The 15332-nt window shown below is 38.4% G+C and overlaps 1 protein-coding gene across 2 annotated transcripts; it reads left to right on the forward strand.

The window, feature by feature from the left end:
* Positions 1-1761: 1761 nt before the first annotated feature.
* On the forward strand, positions 1762-14320 carry rbm25a (RNA binding motif protein 25a). Of its 2 annotated transcripts, none has more exons than XM_079262100.1 (18): positions 1762-1903; positions 2166-2283; positions 3488-3537; positions 3667-3837; positions 4280-4337; positions 4626-4786; positions 4882-5076; positions 5207-5290; positions 9417-9691; positions 11446-11557; positions 11646-11735; positions 11831-11904; positions 11982-12132; positions 12318-12825; positions 12910-13214; positions 13305-13403; positions 13600-13647; positions 13877-14320. In XM_079262100.1, exons 2-18 carry the CDS (start codon positions 2178-2180, stop codon positions 13967-13969), a joined length of 2580 nt encoding a protein of 859 aa, XP_079118226.1. In that variant the 5' UTR covers positions 1762-1903; positions 2166-2177; the 3' UTR covers positions 13970-14320. The 2 variants fall into 2 exon arrangements, with proteins under 2 accessions (XP_079118226.1, XP_079118227.1); XM_079262101.1 differs by having other exon boundaries at positions 5210-5290.
* Positions 14321-15332: the final 1012 nt, after the last annotated feature.

The following is a 15332-nucleotide window of genomic DNA, read 5'->3' on the forward strand; positions in this document are numbered from 1 at the left end:
TATATATAAATATATATATATATGTATATATATATAAATATATATATGTATATATATATATAAAATTAATTGAAAACAAATATATAAAACGCTTTGTAATGATTAATCTACGACTGATTTACATCTGTGCATTAATTATTGGGTTATATTATAAAAATGCACAGAAGAAAAAAATTTTCTAATTAGCCATTTTAATCCTTAGTCATATTCTAACGTGTGTGATGTGGAGAATACACTGAGGTACGATAGTAAGTAAAGTATCTACACGCATCTGGGTGGTCTTGTTACGCAGTTCAAAGAAGGCATTTGGCGCCGCCAAGCGTCTGAAAATAAAACATGCAGAATTTTTGTTGCTTCAGTTGAGCTTTCTTTGCCCAGCGATTTTTTTCTTAGGCAAGTTTCCTTTGTCATTGCACAAATCTGAAGCTCTTCAACATTCATGGAGGGTCTCACCACAAATTCAGTGTCCAGAGGCTTTATTGTAAGTGCAGAGGGAGGCCAAGGACTAGTGAGCATCAGAGCCACTAATCAAGATGAAACATCCAAGCTCCATGAATAGATCAAGAAGATGACCCCAAAGGATAAAGCACTTAGTGAATGTGTCCAACAGTAGAACCTGATGGGAAACAAAGCCTTGGAGCCACCAATTGGTAGAGAGGGTTGGACTGAAGCACAGAAGCGCTAATCGTGGCCTCACAGAAGCAAGCCTTAAGTACCACAACAATCAAGACCCAAATCTATCACACCAGACAGAACTCCGGGTGCGGGCTGTGTAAATAGGCCCACAAAACAATCTCACAGCAGGTTGCAAGATACTGGCAGGCAAATGGAACGCCATAACCAAGTAGATGGCATAGTGTACAGAAACTTCTCTGCAGAATGTGGACTGGAGACCACAAGGTCACAATAGGAAATATCTCCCAGTGTGGTGGAGAATTAGAGGGCTGGGATCCTGTGGGACTTCCAGACACAGACCAACAAAATGGTGGTGGCCAATCAACTGGACATAGTGGTAAGCAGCAAAGGAAAGCTGCAGTGATCAGTGTAGCCTTCTTCAACAATGGAAATACCAGGAAAAAGGAACACAAGAAACTGGAGAAATACCAAGTACTCAAGGTAGAACTGGAGAAAGTCTGGAACGTGAAAGGCATCAGTATAACCTGCAGTCACAAGAACAGTCCATCCAGAAGAACACAATCAGAACTGCTAAGATAGTACTGCATAGGACCTGAAGCTCCCAGCACTCTGGTAGAGGACCCAAACAGAGGAGACAAGAGGGTGGGAGAGGGAAGACTTCAGTTATTTATTTATTTACATAGTTGGTTAGGTAGTTTTTCTTCTGTTTTCTGTTTTACATTTGGTATTGTCCTGCGGTAATACTTATTTAATTCAATTTGCAGGTGTATGGAGCAAAAGTAAGGAGACTATAAAGTCCATGATTTGACAATTTGTTCAGGCTGCGAAATGGAGTTAATGCTTTGCACAAGAAAAACCTATAAAAAATATCAGGTGAGATAAGAATAAGTGAATAAATCCAATAAGCAGTTACATCAACATGGCGTAAATTTGCTTTAAAAGGAGAGGAGCAAAGTTTTTTATGGAGAACAATTGTTTCTGACTCTTTTTTTTATTTTTATTTTTTAAAAGGCGCGAATTACTGCCTGAAAGACTAAATTCAGGGTAACAAAAACCCCCGGAAGCTGAGCTATCCCGAGATGCATTTCGGAAAGGAAAAGGTCCTTCCTCCTTTTTTCTAATAATCACACGGGTTCCTGTCGAGCACCGGTGTCATATATAACATTGATAATAACTGCTCTTCTGTACAGTATTTAATGGACTTTTATGTGGGGAAGCGACAGAGTTAATTGACGTTTTTTATTTTGTAGTTTACGCTTAACTGTAGGTAGGTAAATGAGTTTCTGACCGCTACAGCTGATATGCACCAGCAAGGCCACAGAGTTAGCAGGCATGAGCTAATTTAGCTACTTTAGGAAGCTGAGTTTCCATCTGAGCATGGATCCCACCTGCCTATTATTTAATTTTATCACTTCTTTCTACAGTTAATGTTAGAATGATGCTTTGATAAATATGATTATTTACTCAACTAACTCGTATAAAATAATTTTTGGTTTTCCTGTTAAACATTTATTGTCTTTCTGTTGTAGGTTTTCTTCAGGATGTCGTACCCTCCTCCTCTGAACCGCCCACAGATTGGTATTCCCCAGTTACCTCCGAGAATACCCCCTCCACAGTATGCGGGGTTTGCTCCAGCTGTTCCACCAGGTAGCAGATAAACCACATAACATGACAGTTGTGTTTGTATACCAAGTCCCGAAGGAGGGATGGGAGTTGGGATGTCATTTAATGTTATTTTTAATTCAAAGGAAACTTCTGAATGTCTCCAAAAGGGATTGAATGTGCAGAATAGTTACTAGGGCTGTGACGATATGCTTTTGTCCTGATTCGATTCGATTCCTATTTTTTTGGGGTGCCGATTTGATTTAAATTGCGATTCTCAAAATTCTTCAACATTGCTGATTTTCGTAGATTAAAACACCCCCCAAAATTTAAAAAAAGCTTTTTTTTGCTAGTAATTTTTCTTGATTTCATTTAGGAGAAAAAAAAACACTCAGTAGCCAGACCATCATTCTGCTGCTATAGTGCCCAAGAAGACAAGTCAAAAGATCAATAAAACCAATTAAAATGACAAAAATTTTATAGTAGATTAATTTTATTTCATTGAAAAAAAAATTTTTTTAAACAAAAAAAAAAAAAAAAAAAAAAAAATCAATTTTAAAATTGTGAAACAAAAAATCCCGATATTCGATTTTTCAAATCAATTTCCCCACCACTAATAGTTACCATCTGCACACAAGACCTAGATTTGGTCTGTCGGTGGTTCATCCTAGAAACAAGTAAAATGAGCTCTTGTGATCATACTGAGGTTAACTTGGTTTGTTTGGAGATCTCATGTAATATAATATATATTCTAGGGGTGGGAAAATCTAATCGAAAAATCGAAAATCTGGATTTTTTGCTTCACAATTTTAAAATAATTTTTTTTTTGTTGAAAAGAAAATCGTTTTTTTAAAAAAAAAAAAAAATTCAAATCAATAAAAATAATCCTTTATAAAATTTTTGTCATTTTTATAATTTTTATTGATCTTTTTACTTGTCTTCTTGGGCATTATAGCAGCAGAATGATGATCTGGCTACTGTGTTGTTTTTTCTTAACTGAAATCAAGAAAAATAATGTGCAAAAAAACCCCAAAAACGTTTTATACAATTTTTTTTTGTTTTTAATCGACCAAAATCAGCAATATCGAAGAATTGTGAGAATCGAAATTTAAATTGAATCGGCACCCAAAAAAAAATCGGAATTGAATCGAATCGGGACAAAAACATATTGTCACAGCACTAATAAATTCCATATGCTTATATGACTTGACAAGTCATACTAAGTGGCATTTTTATTTATTCTTTTCAGGTACTCCCATGATCCCAGTTCACATGGGTGTAGTGACCCCTGCACCTACAGTGAGTTGAAACGCCCCATGACTACACAAGCACAACTTTAAATAACTAAATTTTGCGCAAGTATTTATTTTGTATTTCATTTAGAAAATGTGTTGCACCAAAAACCATATATTTGCATTGATGTTGCAGGTTCTGGTTCCAGCCACAGTTACTGTAGCACAGAAGCCAATTACTACAAACAAAGAACCCGGCACCATCAGAGCCAAGGATTTGGAGGACGGTGGGGGCCCCACTACCACAGTGTTTGTGGGGAACATTTCTGAGAAGGCATCTGATATGCTGGTCAGACAGCTTTTAGCAGTGAGTGGTCCGCAGGGAATGTAATAATCTTGTTATTGTGACTTATAGAGATGAAGTTGCCATGTGTTTGTAAAAAAAAAAAAATAAAAAAAAAAAAAAAAGGTTGGATATTTAGACACATTGTAGTGGTTATTTTTAGGTAGTCTGTCATGTTCATGTTGTAGAAGTAACAATGAGCTGCCTCGAAGAAGAGTTGCAGGAGACGTTTTTTTCTCAGTTGGACTTGGTTAAACCTGGTATGCTGCAGGTTATTAGCAATCAGTTTTACAGGAAAACTCTTGCACCATGTTTGCTTTCTTTCAGGTAACTCATTGAATGTTTTTTTGGCATATTTGTGGCAGTGACACACCCATTACTCCTGACTGACATAATGTTTATTACCATTTGCTCTGAGAATCAAAATTGATCCTATCATTGAATTGTTTGTCTTTGGCTTGTATAGAAATGTGGTATTGTTCTAAGCTGGAAAAGGGTCCAAGGTGCCTCTGGGAAGCTTCAAGGTAAGGATTAAAACATGACATATTTAAATGTTAATGTATTCTACATAAGTTTTATATCAATGGTGTATATATAGTCACACTTTTTCATTTATATTTACTTTGTTTTTATGATCAGATTATTCTCTGGATTTTTTATCCAGATTATTCTCTGGAGTTTTAAAAGAGAGCTTTACCCTTTGCTGAGCTTTCCTTTTAAACATGACTGATTTATCAAGAGTAAAATAATCAGGTATTTTTGTAATTTTAACACCAGTTGAACTAACTTTCTACTCCCAAAACCTCTCGAAGCTTTTGGGTTTTGTGAATATAAAGAGCCTGAATCCACACTCCGAGCCCTCCGACTTCTACACGAGTTGCTCTTAGGTGATAAGAAGTTGCTTGTCAAGGTTGATGCCAAAACCAAGGCTCAGCTGGACGAGTGGAAGGCCAAGAAGAGGAGTGCCAATGGGGTATGGTGTTTGCCTGTTAGCTCAAATACTAAAACTCAATATTTCCCCAGTTTTAATATTTTTTCTGTCATCTTGAATTGGTTTGTTTTACAAAGGGAACCACCGATGGGTCAAAAAATGAGGATGAAGAGGAGAAAGAGGTTCTTGATGAGGAAACCTTGCATCGGGACCAGGCTGTAAAGGGGGCGATAGACGTCCTCATCCGAGAGTACTCAAGTGAGCTCAATGCTCCCTCGCAGGATCCCGACAGTCAGCCTCGTAATAAGAAACGTAAAGAGAAGAAAGAGGAGGTAGGATTTATATGATAGAGCTGGAGGAATGTTTACATGTATTATTTTTTAATATTATTATTGGCTTGTATGTCTTAGTTCTTTGTTTACTTAGTGTGTTTGTCTCTTGGCTTTTTGCCCTTCGTGTAAGGAGGATATCAATGCCATGGAGATGGAGGACGACAAGAGAGACCTGATTTCCAGAGAGATCAGCAAATTTCGGGACACACACAAGGTAATGTATCGAACTGCTGTTGTTTATACATAAATTATTTTCTGATGAAGAAATCCCTCATATTACTTTTTAAAATCCCACTGTATCAAGTGGATCTTTAGTTAATAGCAATTATGGAGGTCTGTAAGACTTCTATATAAATATTCTGTTATTGTCAACTATTCTAGTCTCTGTAATGGCCCAATATGTAGACTAGTTAGAGAAATTTAAACAGTGGAGCAACTTAAAGAAGCAAATGTCTAGAGTATTGAAGTATTACCAAACTTATGAAGAGTTATGACTATAAATTTTAAGCTCTGCAAAAGCTAAATTCATCAGACAGAGTGCATGGACACAATGTTAAATTCCAAAGCTAATCTATTGATTAAACCCCACCAATATGGTAGAGTTCATTTGGTGACTAGAGCAAGATGAATCTCAGAATCTCAGCTTTGGAAAAAGTTGCGAGGATAGGATGTAAGTAAGATCTTCCTTTTCCTCTTTACTCAAGTTGGGCGCTCCCTTCTGGAGGGTTTGCAGAGGGGCAACTGGCTTTCAGGACATTTGCATTACTGACATACAGCTTGAATTTGAGTTATATTGATGTTTTGTTCTTAAACACTAATGAGGACATGAAATATTGTGTTGCACTCACTACCTTTTGAGAAGGCCGGGGGGCTCAGTGAACCTCTGCATGTCCTCAGATGTTCAGTAATGCATTTGAACAACACCAAGACAGAGTGAACCTAACCACTGCAGTGGTATAAACTGCAGCCTATAGTGTTATTTAAGCAGGGAGCGCCTCTCCACAGCACTGTGTGGTCTGAAGACATGCAAGGTAAGTGCTTGCTTTCCTCCTCTATCTGTTTTAAAAACTTCTAGTCTTTGTGCCGTCTGATAAAAAGGAAGTAAAATCTTGAACATATGAGTGTAGAGTTGGGAACTCTTAGGTGAGTAGAAATAAACCTTATAAAATGAATATTTCATAGAACTGAAGTGAACCAAGAGCTTGACTAAAGGCTCTTGGACTTCTTTTGTTTTTTGAAGATGTTTCATCTTTCATCCAAAGACTTCTTCCGCTCCACTGGCAGTGGGGAGTTTAAGGCTTATAAATTGTAAATATTACATTAAGAAAATCATTGAGGTCACATGTGAGTGAGTGATCCACCTGCACGTGGGTCATTCAGCTCATTGCCACCTATGCGTTGTTTACCAACATGTTGCAACATGTTATGAGATTCAGGGTGTGATTGGCTGTGAAGCTGCATGTGGATGAAAGTCAAAGCTGCTTTATAAGCGTTGAGTTGGTGTTAACTGAGGCTACCATTTATATCCCTGCCCAGAATATTTATCTTTCTGCCCTTATAGAGACCAGTCCAGTTACCTTTTATTTAGATTTTTAGGATTACTACCAGACATGTCCTACTGTGAACATTAGGAGGGGTCTAATAGTGACACAGATAAATTTGAATAATTTAAACAGAGTACTGGGGGTTCATGGGGGAAAGTAAAAGAAGTTGTTTTTTCAATTCTTGATACTTTCTTCAAAATGTTATTGTGAATTAAAAATTTCAAGGATAATTTTGATACTGTCATCCAAATAAAGTAAAACTAGTCAGAAAGAAGTTGTCATACAGAATTCAGATTACAGTGGAAATGCTAATCCTAAACTCAACATTTCCAGATTAAAGATTAGTTATTAAGATGATGAAATCCAACCAAATGTGGTGTGAAGAGATATCATTCTAGCAGTAATATTGTAAAGACACTACATGCTAAAATATGCAAGTGTCCAGAAGAAAACACACACAAACAAGGAATACACAACCCATGATGGTTATCGATGCTTGTTTACATGATCAAGCTCGATCATGAACATATGGGGCTGAGGTGGAATCGCAGCATATATGATCCAGGCATTAACACAAAAAAAGGTCTCCATGTGCTGTTATACACAGCTTTCCCATCAAAGATTTTATTGATGGTTTTAGATGCGTTGTTGAGTGAATGATGAGCTATATCTTCGTAAACTCAATTACCACATGTCAAGGATGTGCAAACCTCTGCAGCTTTTTTCTGTAGCATTACAAACTTATTCTTGAAATGAGGTAACGTTATGCAGAAAGATCCAGATAGAGGAAATAAATAATTTATTGATGCAATTAGCAAACAAGATCCCATCAAGCTAAAACATATTGGACCTTGATATAAAATAGCAGCTGGGGGGAAAATTGAGACTGTGCATCTGTTGTTTTGTAGATGAATTAATAACTTGTAAAATGCCTTTTTGTTTGAAGTAATATTGACCAGAAAAGTCATAAAATAATTCAAGGCAAGAGGTCAGTTTCATAAGAGCCAAATTGAAAAACCAGCGTATTAAAAACTGTGGAAGCCCTGCTGTTGGATTGAGAGTAAATGTTATACATGGTTAAAAACTAATGGAGTTAGAGTATTCAGCCAGTAAAATATTTGAAAAGGTAGTTCCCTTTTTTTTTTTTTTGTTTTACATCCTTTCCTATTTCTTTTTCTCTTCAGCTGTCAAACCCTAATATTTTGAAGTTAAAACTTACAGTATTAACAATGAAATGCCATAAAATCAGGGTGTAGTAAATGCGGGTCTGACTCGGAAGGATTTTTTTTTTTAAATGGGTTGGAGAAACCAGAGAGACAGCAGAAAAACTCCAACAGGTAAGACCGCTTCACTAATTTCCTTGTGGCAGAATATGAACTGTTGTGATTGTTCGAACCGTACTTGAAAATGAGTTGAAAATGATAATATGAAGGTTAATTTGGACATGTTTTTGCTGATGTGACTTTACACTTGACCTGCTTCTCCTTCCAAACGTAACCTGTAGGATGTGTAGGGGCAGAGAAGAAACCATAGCTCGTCACCTGGAAGTTGCTCACCAGTAGCTCCAGAAGAGGCTGTAGACGATGCTGTGATGTTTATCTGGTGAAATTGTTGACTGATGGTTGACTTTTCATGCCCATAAAGATTTGTGTTTAGATAATCCAAATGTAAGAAATATGTAAGCTTGGGTAAGAGAATTTAGGAGAAGAAAATAACAAAACAAACATATTAACCTTCACTTCACTGATCATTTGCTCTTGGCTGAAACTTGCTCCAGATATTTAGCATCCTAGAAAAGGCAGAAGAACAAAACTAAAAAGTAAATTAGCTGCAGTTTCACTTGAAATTTTTTTTCAAAATATTAAACATGTTGTAATTCCACATAGATGTGTTTGATTGCTGCATTGCATAAATCTGCCTGCAGGTTAACATGCACAGGGGCAGCAGTGGGTTACAGCCCTCATTAATACATGTGAGATTAACACCATATATTTTAGATTCTGTTTACATATTGGAAATCATCCTCATTTCACCTCCTGTGTTTCTTATATCTGTTTGAGCCCTTTGCATATCAGCGTTCGCATGACTACACATTGATTTGGAAAACAGCCGGACATGGGTTTGACCGATACTTTTTTAAATTTTTTTTTAATTTTTTGCAACCCACAACTGAATTTTTATTGGAATAACCTCCAATTACATCAGAGCATACCAAAGACCCCGTTGTTGCCACAGAGGTCATGTTGCCCTGTTACATATACAGGGATGAAAAAACAAATGTCAGTACAAGCGACAATATGTACAGAGGAAGGTTGTTGGAGTCATGTCAGGACATGGTCGTAACATGTCTATGCATCAGGAATACAATAGTTGTAAGCTTTTAGAGCTGAATTGAGTTGAAATTTTCCTAGTTATGATTTTAACTTCTGCTCCTCCTGCAACCCCCTCATTTAAACCCAGATTACAATAATTCTCAAAGTGTTTGTCAAGAATGAATGAAGTTTATGATTTTACATAAGCGCAGCCTGGACTGAGCAGTATATCATCAAACCTGTTGTAGCGGCGGACCACTCCTCCTGGAGGAAACAACAAGGGTAGGAAGACTTCCAGTCTCTGAGCAACCATCTTCTTCAAGGAAATGAGTCATGGTAGTATGAGAACTTATCCAGAACAGGGAATGTACATTATTTTTTATCATGTTTTCATGTCATGTGGTGATAAGATGTGTTTATGATGGTCTTCTGGTACTTTGCACCTTGTGACAGTATCCCCTTTTCTCCTGTTGCGCTCCTGCAGAAACTAGAGGAGGAGAAAGGAAAGAAAGAAAAAGAACGACTGGAGCTGGAGAGAGAGAGGAGGGAGAGAGACAAAGAGCGAGAGCGTGAGAGGGAGCGCCGCGACCGCGAGAAAGAGAAGGAGAGGGAACGAGAGAGGGAGAAGGAGCGGGAAAGAGACAGAGATCGTGAGCGTGAAAGGGAGCGGGAGCGTGAACACGAGAGAACGAAGGAGCGGGAGAGGGAGCGAGAGCGAGACAGGAGTCGAGACGCAAGCGAGGCTCGCAGCAGGTCAAGGTTAGTGGGCGATGATGTCAGAATAAATTTGGTATTTTGGTTTGACTTATTCTACTGAGAAGCTTGGAGACTTGAAATATGACCAGAGCTTCGGTATTTGCACTTAAGTTGATTGTTTCATTCGCAATTCACACATTAATCTACACGACCTGCTGATTCAGCATCTCTAGTGCGATAAATTAGCGACCATGTAGCTTTTTTATTCACCCTTATTTATTTTGAGTTTGAGATGCATCCAGACAGTGTAATCAGTATTATTTAACATTTATTTATTGATAGAGGAATAACCCCTTGAGATGCACCATCTCATTTTCAGGGGGGGTCCTCTAAATAAAAGTAACAACACAAAACAAGAGCAGCAGCGTCTACAAAGAAAAAAAAATTTACGAACAGGAAAAAAAGAATAAGTAAATAGATAAATAGATTAATAACAAAAGAACAAAATAAAAATAACATGTAATACACATAATAGTCATCATCAGTCATACATCCATACAAACACACACACACACACACACACACAAACCACACTTGTACAGGTTTTGAGCATCGGTCGGAGGGTTGGGTTACAAGTCAAATACATAGCGACAAAGTGTAAAGATGTGATGCTGATAGCCACTCAGGAACCAAAAAGGGAGAGAGAGGGAAGAGATGAGGGGGGAAAATATGAAAAGATGTACAGGGGATCCACAGCTAAGCCTATGGCTTTGCCTTTTTATTAAATAACTACTAATGATATACAAATAAATAACTTTCATTATAATATTATCATTATAATTATAATCTAAACATGTTAATGATTGCTGTTTTTCTGGACTATTGTTTTGTAAATTATGTGGAACAAAACTTATAGTGGAGTGTCTGCAAGTAACACTAAAAACATAGCTAGCGATGCTGGTTGACGGCTGAGATCTGTACTACGAAGCTGGATTTTCTCTTATCGAGGTAACTCCAGGGTTAACCCTGGGTTTTCCTTACTATGATGCTGGTTCACTTCTCACCAGAGCATATCACCCCAGGAACTTATGCTGAACAGCTCACCCGCTCTGGAGCAGGTTATATTCTGGATAAGAGATCAATAAATATAAAAGCAGCACCTCCTGACCAATCGGTTCTCTTGAAAATGTGAAAACTGCCCTGCTCGTTCTTACAACGTTGGTGCGCAGATCACGAGAGGGGCGCTGAGGAGAGAAACATGAAATTGAATATAAAGAAGAAACTGAGGAAGTTCTGGGCTGTAACGAAGTAATCAGAGTACTGTCAATATAAATTGCTGGATAAATTACCATTATATAATCTGACAAATTTACACATGAACAGCATCAGCAATATTCTACCAGCATTCTTCCTGGCTGTTGCTGTGGTAACAGTGTTGCTTCAGGCCTGGATGATGTGTTTAAATTGGTCGTATTTCTGAATGTCTGTTTCTCCATGATGAGTTAGCTGCTCTGCAGTGTTTCTCCTTGTTCACAAATGGTCAAAGGCTGCAAACTTAGGCCATTTTATGTAAGTGCAGACTAATCTTGATGGGAAAACCCAGCACTGAATTATCGAGTTGGTAACCAGCTACAGCTTATCCAGATCCAGATTGTCTGGGTAAGTCAACAGAGCAATATCCTGAGTATGTTAACCTCACTTCATAGCACAGGCCTCTAATTAACCAGTCTAGTTTAATGTGTAATTAGTGCTGTATGTTGTTATTTTGTTCCCAATCTTAACTTGAATAGTATGAGCCTGCTCTTTGTCTTTTATAGAGAGAGGACGAGAGAAGAAAAGAAACGAGACCGTGACGAAGATGAGGAAGACATTTACGCACGGCGAAGACTTGAGAGGAGGCTTAGAGACAAGGAGGCTGCTTACCAAGAAGTATGTTAATAACCTCTCATTTATGTTTTAAATGATTGTGTTAATGTCTGTTGGGTTGCTGACACAACTGTGTTTCTTTCTCTGAAAGCGTCTGAAAAACTGGGAGGTCCGAGAGAGGAAGAAATCTCGGGACTACAACAAAGAAATGGAGAGGGACGATGAGAGGCGGCGTGAAGTGGTATAACCTACATGATGCTCGTCACACATACAAAACAATGCTTTTAGACAGATATCATGGAAATATACAAACTGTTGTTCTGCATTTAAAATCAGATGAAAGAAGCCAAAAGACTGAAGGAATTCCTTGAAGATTATGACGATGACCGGGATGATCCAAAATACTACAGGTGAATATCTAAAGGCGAGAGGCGTACACTTTTGTTATTGCTTCATTGCTTATTTGTCTTTTTTTCCACACCTTCAGGGGCAGCGCTTTGCAGAAACGGCTTCGCGACCGAGAAAAGGAGATAGAGATGGACGAACGAGACCGAAAGAGAGAGAAAGAGGAGCTAGAAGAAATCAGACAGAGACTCTTAGCAGAGGGTCACCCTGACCCTGATGCTGAGCTGCAGAGAGTAAGTCCACCTGCAACTTTAATCTTTTCCTTCTGACGTAAAACTGTTCCTTATTTATGTCAAAGACAGAGTTGTTTCATTTTACTTTTTTGTGTGACGTCTGTCTGATTTATTTAGTTTTTTAGTCATCAGAGGGGTTAAAGATTTCAAAAGTTTTTTTCTTTTTTAAAATGTCATTTATGTAGATGGAGGAGGAGGCAGAGCGCAGACGACAACCCCCGTTGAAACTTGAACCGGAGGAGAATGTAAACCAGGAGAAAACTCACAGGGAACGAGGTGATCGGGAACGGGAGCGTGATCGTGATCGTGATCGGGAACGCGATCGGGAACGCGATCGGGAGCGGGATCGGGAGCGGGACAGAGAGCGTGATCGGGAACGAGAGAAGAGAGGGTCAGAGAGACCCAGAGAGCCAACACCCCAAGTTCCCCAACAACTTTCCGATGATGATGTAGAGGAAGAGGAGGAGGATAACTACCCTGACGGTGAGAACTCACAAGAAGCCAAGCCTCAGTTGAAACCCATCATGCGACCAATCACTGCAGCCCCCTCAGTGTCCTCTGCCAGTGGAAACGTGACTCCAAACACACCTAGCAACGAATCTCCTTGCGGCATCATCATTCCTGGTGAGAACACACCTGAAGTCCAGCCTTTAGAAGAACACCGGCCCAAGATTGGTCTCAGTCTCAAACTGGGTGAGTTCAGTAGCAAACGGTGAACATAAAGAAATCCCCCTGGTTTCGAGCTGAATCTGAGTTCCTCCTCATTTCCTCCTCCAGGTGCCACCAACAGTCCCAGTCAGTTCAACGCAGGTAAGCGAAAGAAGCTGACAACTGTAGATAGTGTTTTCAACAAGTTTGATGATGATGAAACGGACGAACAACCTCGCAAAAGGAAACTGGTTCCTCTGGATTATGGCGACGATGACAAGAGTCTGGGGCTCGACGGGGCAGAAATGTCAGCAGCTAAAGGCAGCATCAACACTGAGGAGAAGCGCAAGCACATAAAGAGCCTTATAGAGAAGATCCCCACTGCTAGGCCTGAGCTTTTTTCCTACCCGCTGGACTGGACAATGGTTGATTCGGTAAAAATCTACAAGTATTTAAATGAATTAAAAATATGATACATAACTGAGAATTAAGCCATTTTGTGGTTTTGATTGTATCTTCTATAGACTTTGATGGATCGTCGCATTAGGCCATGGATTAATAAGAAGATTATTGAATACATTGGCGAAGAAGAACCTACCCTGGTTGATTTTGTCTGTTCAAAGGTTGGTATTTATTTATTTATTTAACATAGAGACCAAACAGAGCGAAACTACTGTCAAGTTAAAGATGTCACATTATTTTTTATTTATTTATGAAAAGATTTAAATCCTCTGAATATATTCAACAGCTTGTAATACCTCATTAGTTTGTGGTGATAAGAATATTACTGACCGGGATTTAATATTTCTCTTACTTTAGGTAATGGCGCACAGCACTCCTCAGGGTATTCTTGATGATGTTGCTATGGTAAGTTGTGGATGTGGTGTGATTGATTGAATTTGTGTAACATAGTATTATTAAGTAAGTATTTACTGTTGGATTGCTAAAGAAATATGGCAATAGGCTGCTTTTAGGGTAGTAGTTTTACGTAATATGCAAGCCTATAACTTTTATAATTAGTGACCAGCTTTAAAAAAAAAAAAGAAAAAAAAAGAAAATGATAATTGAAAGTTTAACTGATTGGTTTGTGCTTTAGGTTCTTGATGAAGAAGCAGAAGTCTTTATCGTAAAGATGTGGAGACTATTGATCTATGAAACAGAAGCCAAGAAGATTGGACTGGCGAAGTAAAAACTCTTGTCTCTCTGTGATTGATTTTTAAGTTTTCAGTTCCGCTTGCTACAGTTTTTCTGGTGGAGCAGACTGTAAACATGCGTCCGTACACCCCTCCATTCCGTCAGCAAGTAGCTGCTGCCTTGTACATGTGTGTTTGTATGAAAAAGTCTGCGTTACGACAAGAGACGGTTTGCACAAACATGCTGCATGGTAAAAACTTTGTTGTATTTTTTTCCCCCATTTATTGACATTGTTAAACCGAGACGTTTGCATTGCACACAATATGTTCTCTACATGGTTGGACATGTTCTGCTTTGATTTCCTGGTGATTTATGGAAGCACTACTCTGATGTGTGAACTAATAAACATGCCTTTTCCTTTTTTTTTTTGTTTTTTAGAAAGAAAATTGTCCTTATATTTTTACTGTTGGTTTACTCTTAGGTAGGGGGGGGTGGTGTGTGTGTGTGTGTGTGTGTGTGTGTGTGTGTGTGTGTGTGTGTGTGTGTGTGTGTGTGTGTGTGTGTGTGTGTGTGTGTGTGTGTGTGTGTGTCGGATGCTACTTTGCCTTTTTTTTTTTTCTCACTCAAGACCTGACACAATCTATGACCTTCAGTTTGATAAATTATGAGAACAGCTGGAAAACACTTGGCAGTTCTTTAACTGGCTGCAACTTGTCAGATTGAAACTTCAAAATCCCCTCGTCAAATGATCAAAATTTTAAAGAAAAGTTTGATAAGTACAAAAAGTTTTTGACAAGTTTAAATGCCTTTTCAGTTTAGTGATTTGTCGATATTTCTGTTTTGTTCAAAATTCTTACATTCAGAGGCAAAGAAAAGTTTATATGACACAATAATCTGGAAGATTCTTCAGTGAAGTGATTAATGGGGGACGGGTCAGGGTGTCAGGATAGGGTATAAAAGAGTATTCATTTAGTTGCAGTCCAGCATGTTTTTTTCTTGCATTCCTGCTTCAACAACCTGAATCAAATTAAATGAATCTATCAGCCTATTAGGTTCTGCTCAAAGGCTAATTAGTTTGTGTAAGCTATGTCTGAGCAAGGATACATAGAAAGTTGTTGGATTGCAGACCTCGTAGGATTGAATTGAGGACCTTGGTATAAAAGAAGCTTTCATCCAAAGTATTGCCTCCAATTCCCACCCGATTTGTGTTTGGTGTGTTCTGTCAGTACCACGGTTTCATTCTGACGGCCGTGGCTCACCAATTTACACCAATGTGGTCCATGGCATGGACTGAGACCTCAGCAGTTTTGGGAGTTGATGGCGAGTTTAACGCATTTATTGACATAAATACATTTTCTCTAATGATTTCTCCTGGAAAGGTAAGGAAAGCTGGCTGTAAACAAGTGTTGAAAGAATGG

This window comes from Telmatherina bonti, assembly GCF_933228915.1.
Source record: "Telmatherina bonti genome assembly, chromosome: 22".
NCBI lineage: Eukaryota > Metazoa > Chordata > Actinopteri > Atheriniformes > Telmatherinidae > Telmatherina > Telmatherina bonti.

What these genes read in the sequence shown, in the direction of transcription:
- rbm25a (XM_079262100.1), top strand. Translation starts at nt 2,178, where the DNA reads ATGTCGTACCCTCCTCCTCTGAACCGCCCACAGATTGGTATTCCCCAG. An exon ending in TGGTCAGACAGCTTTTAGCA is followed by an intron (nt 3,838 to 4,279) that starts GTGAGTGGTCCG and finishes TGGCTTGTATAG; the next exon opens with AAATGTGGTATTGTTCTAAG. An exon ending in CTGATGCTGAGCTGCAGAGA is followed by an intron (nt 12,133 to 12,317) that starts GTAAGTCCACCT and finishes TCATTTATGTAG; the next exon opens with ATGGAGGAGGAGGCAGAGCG.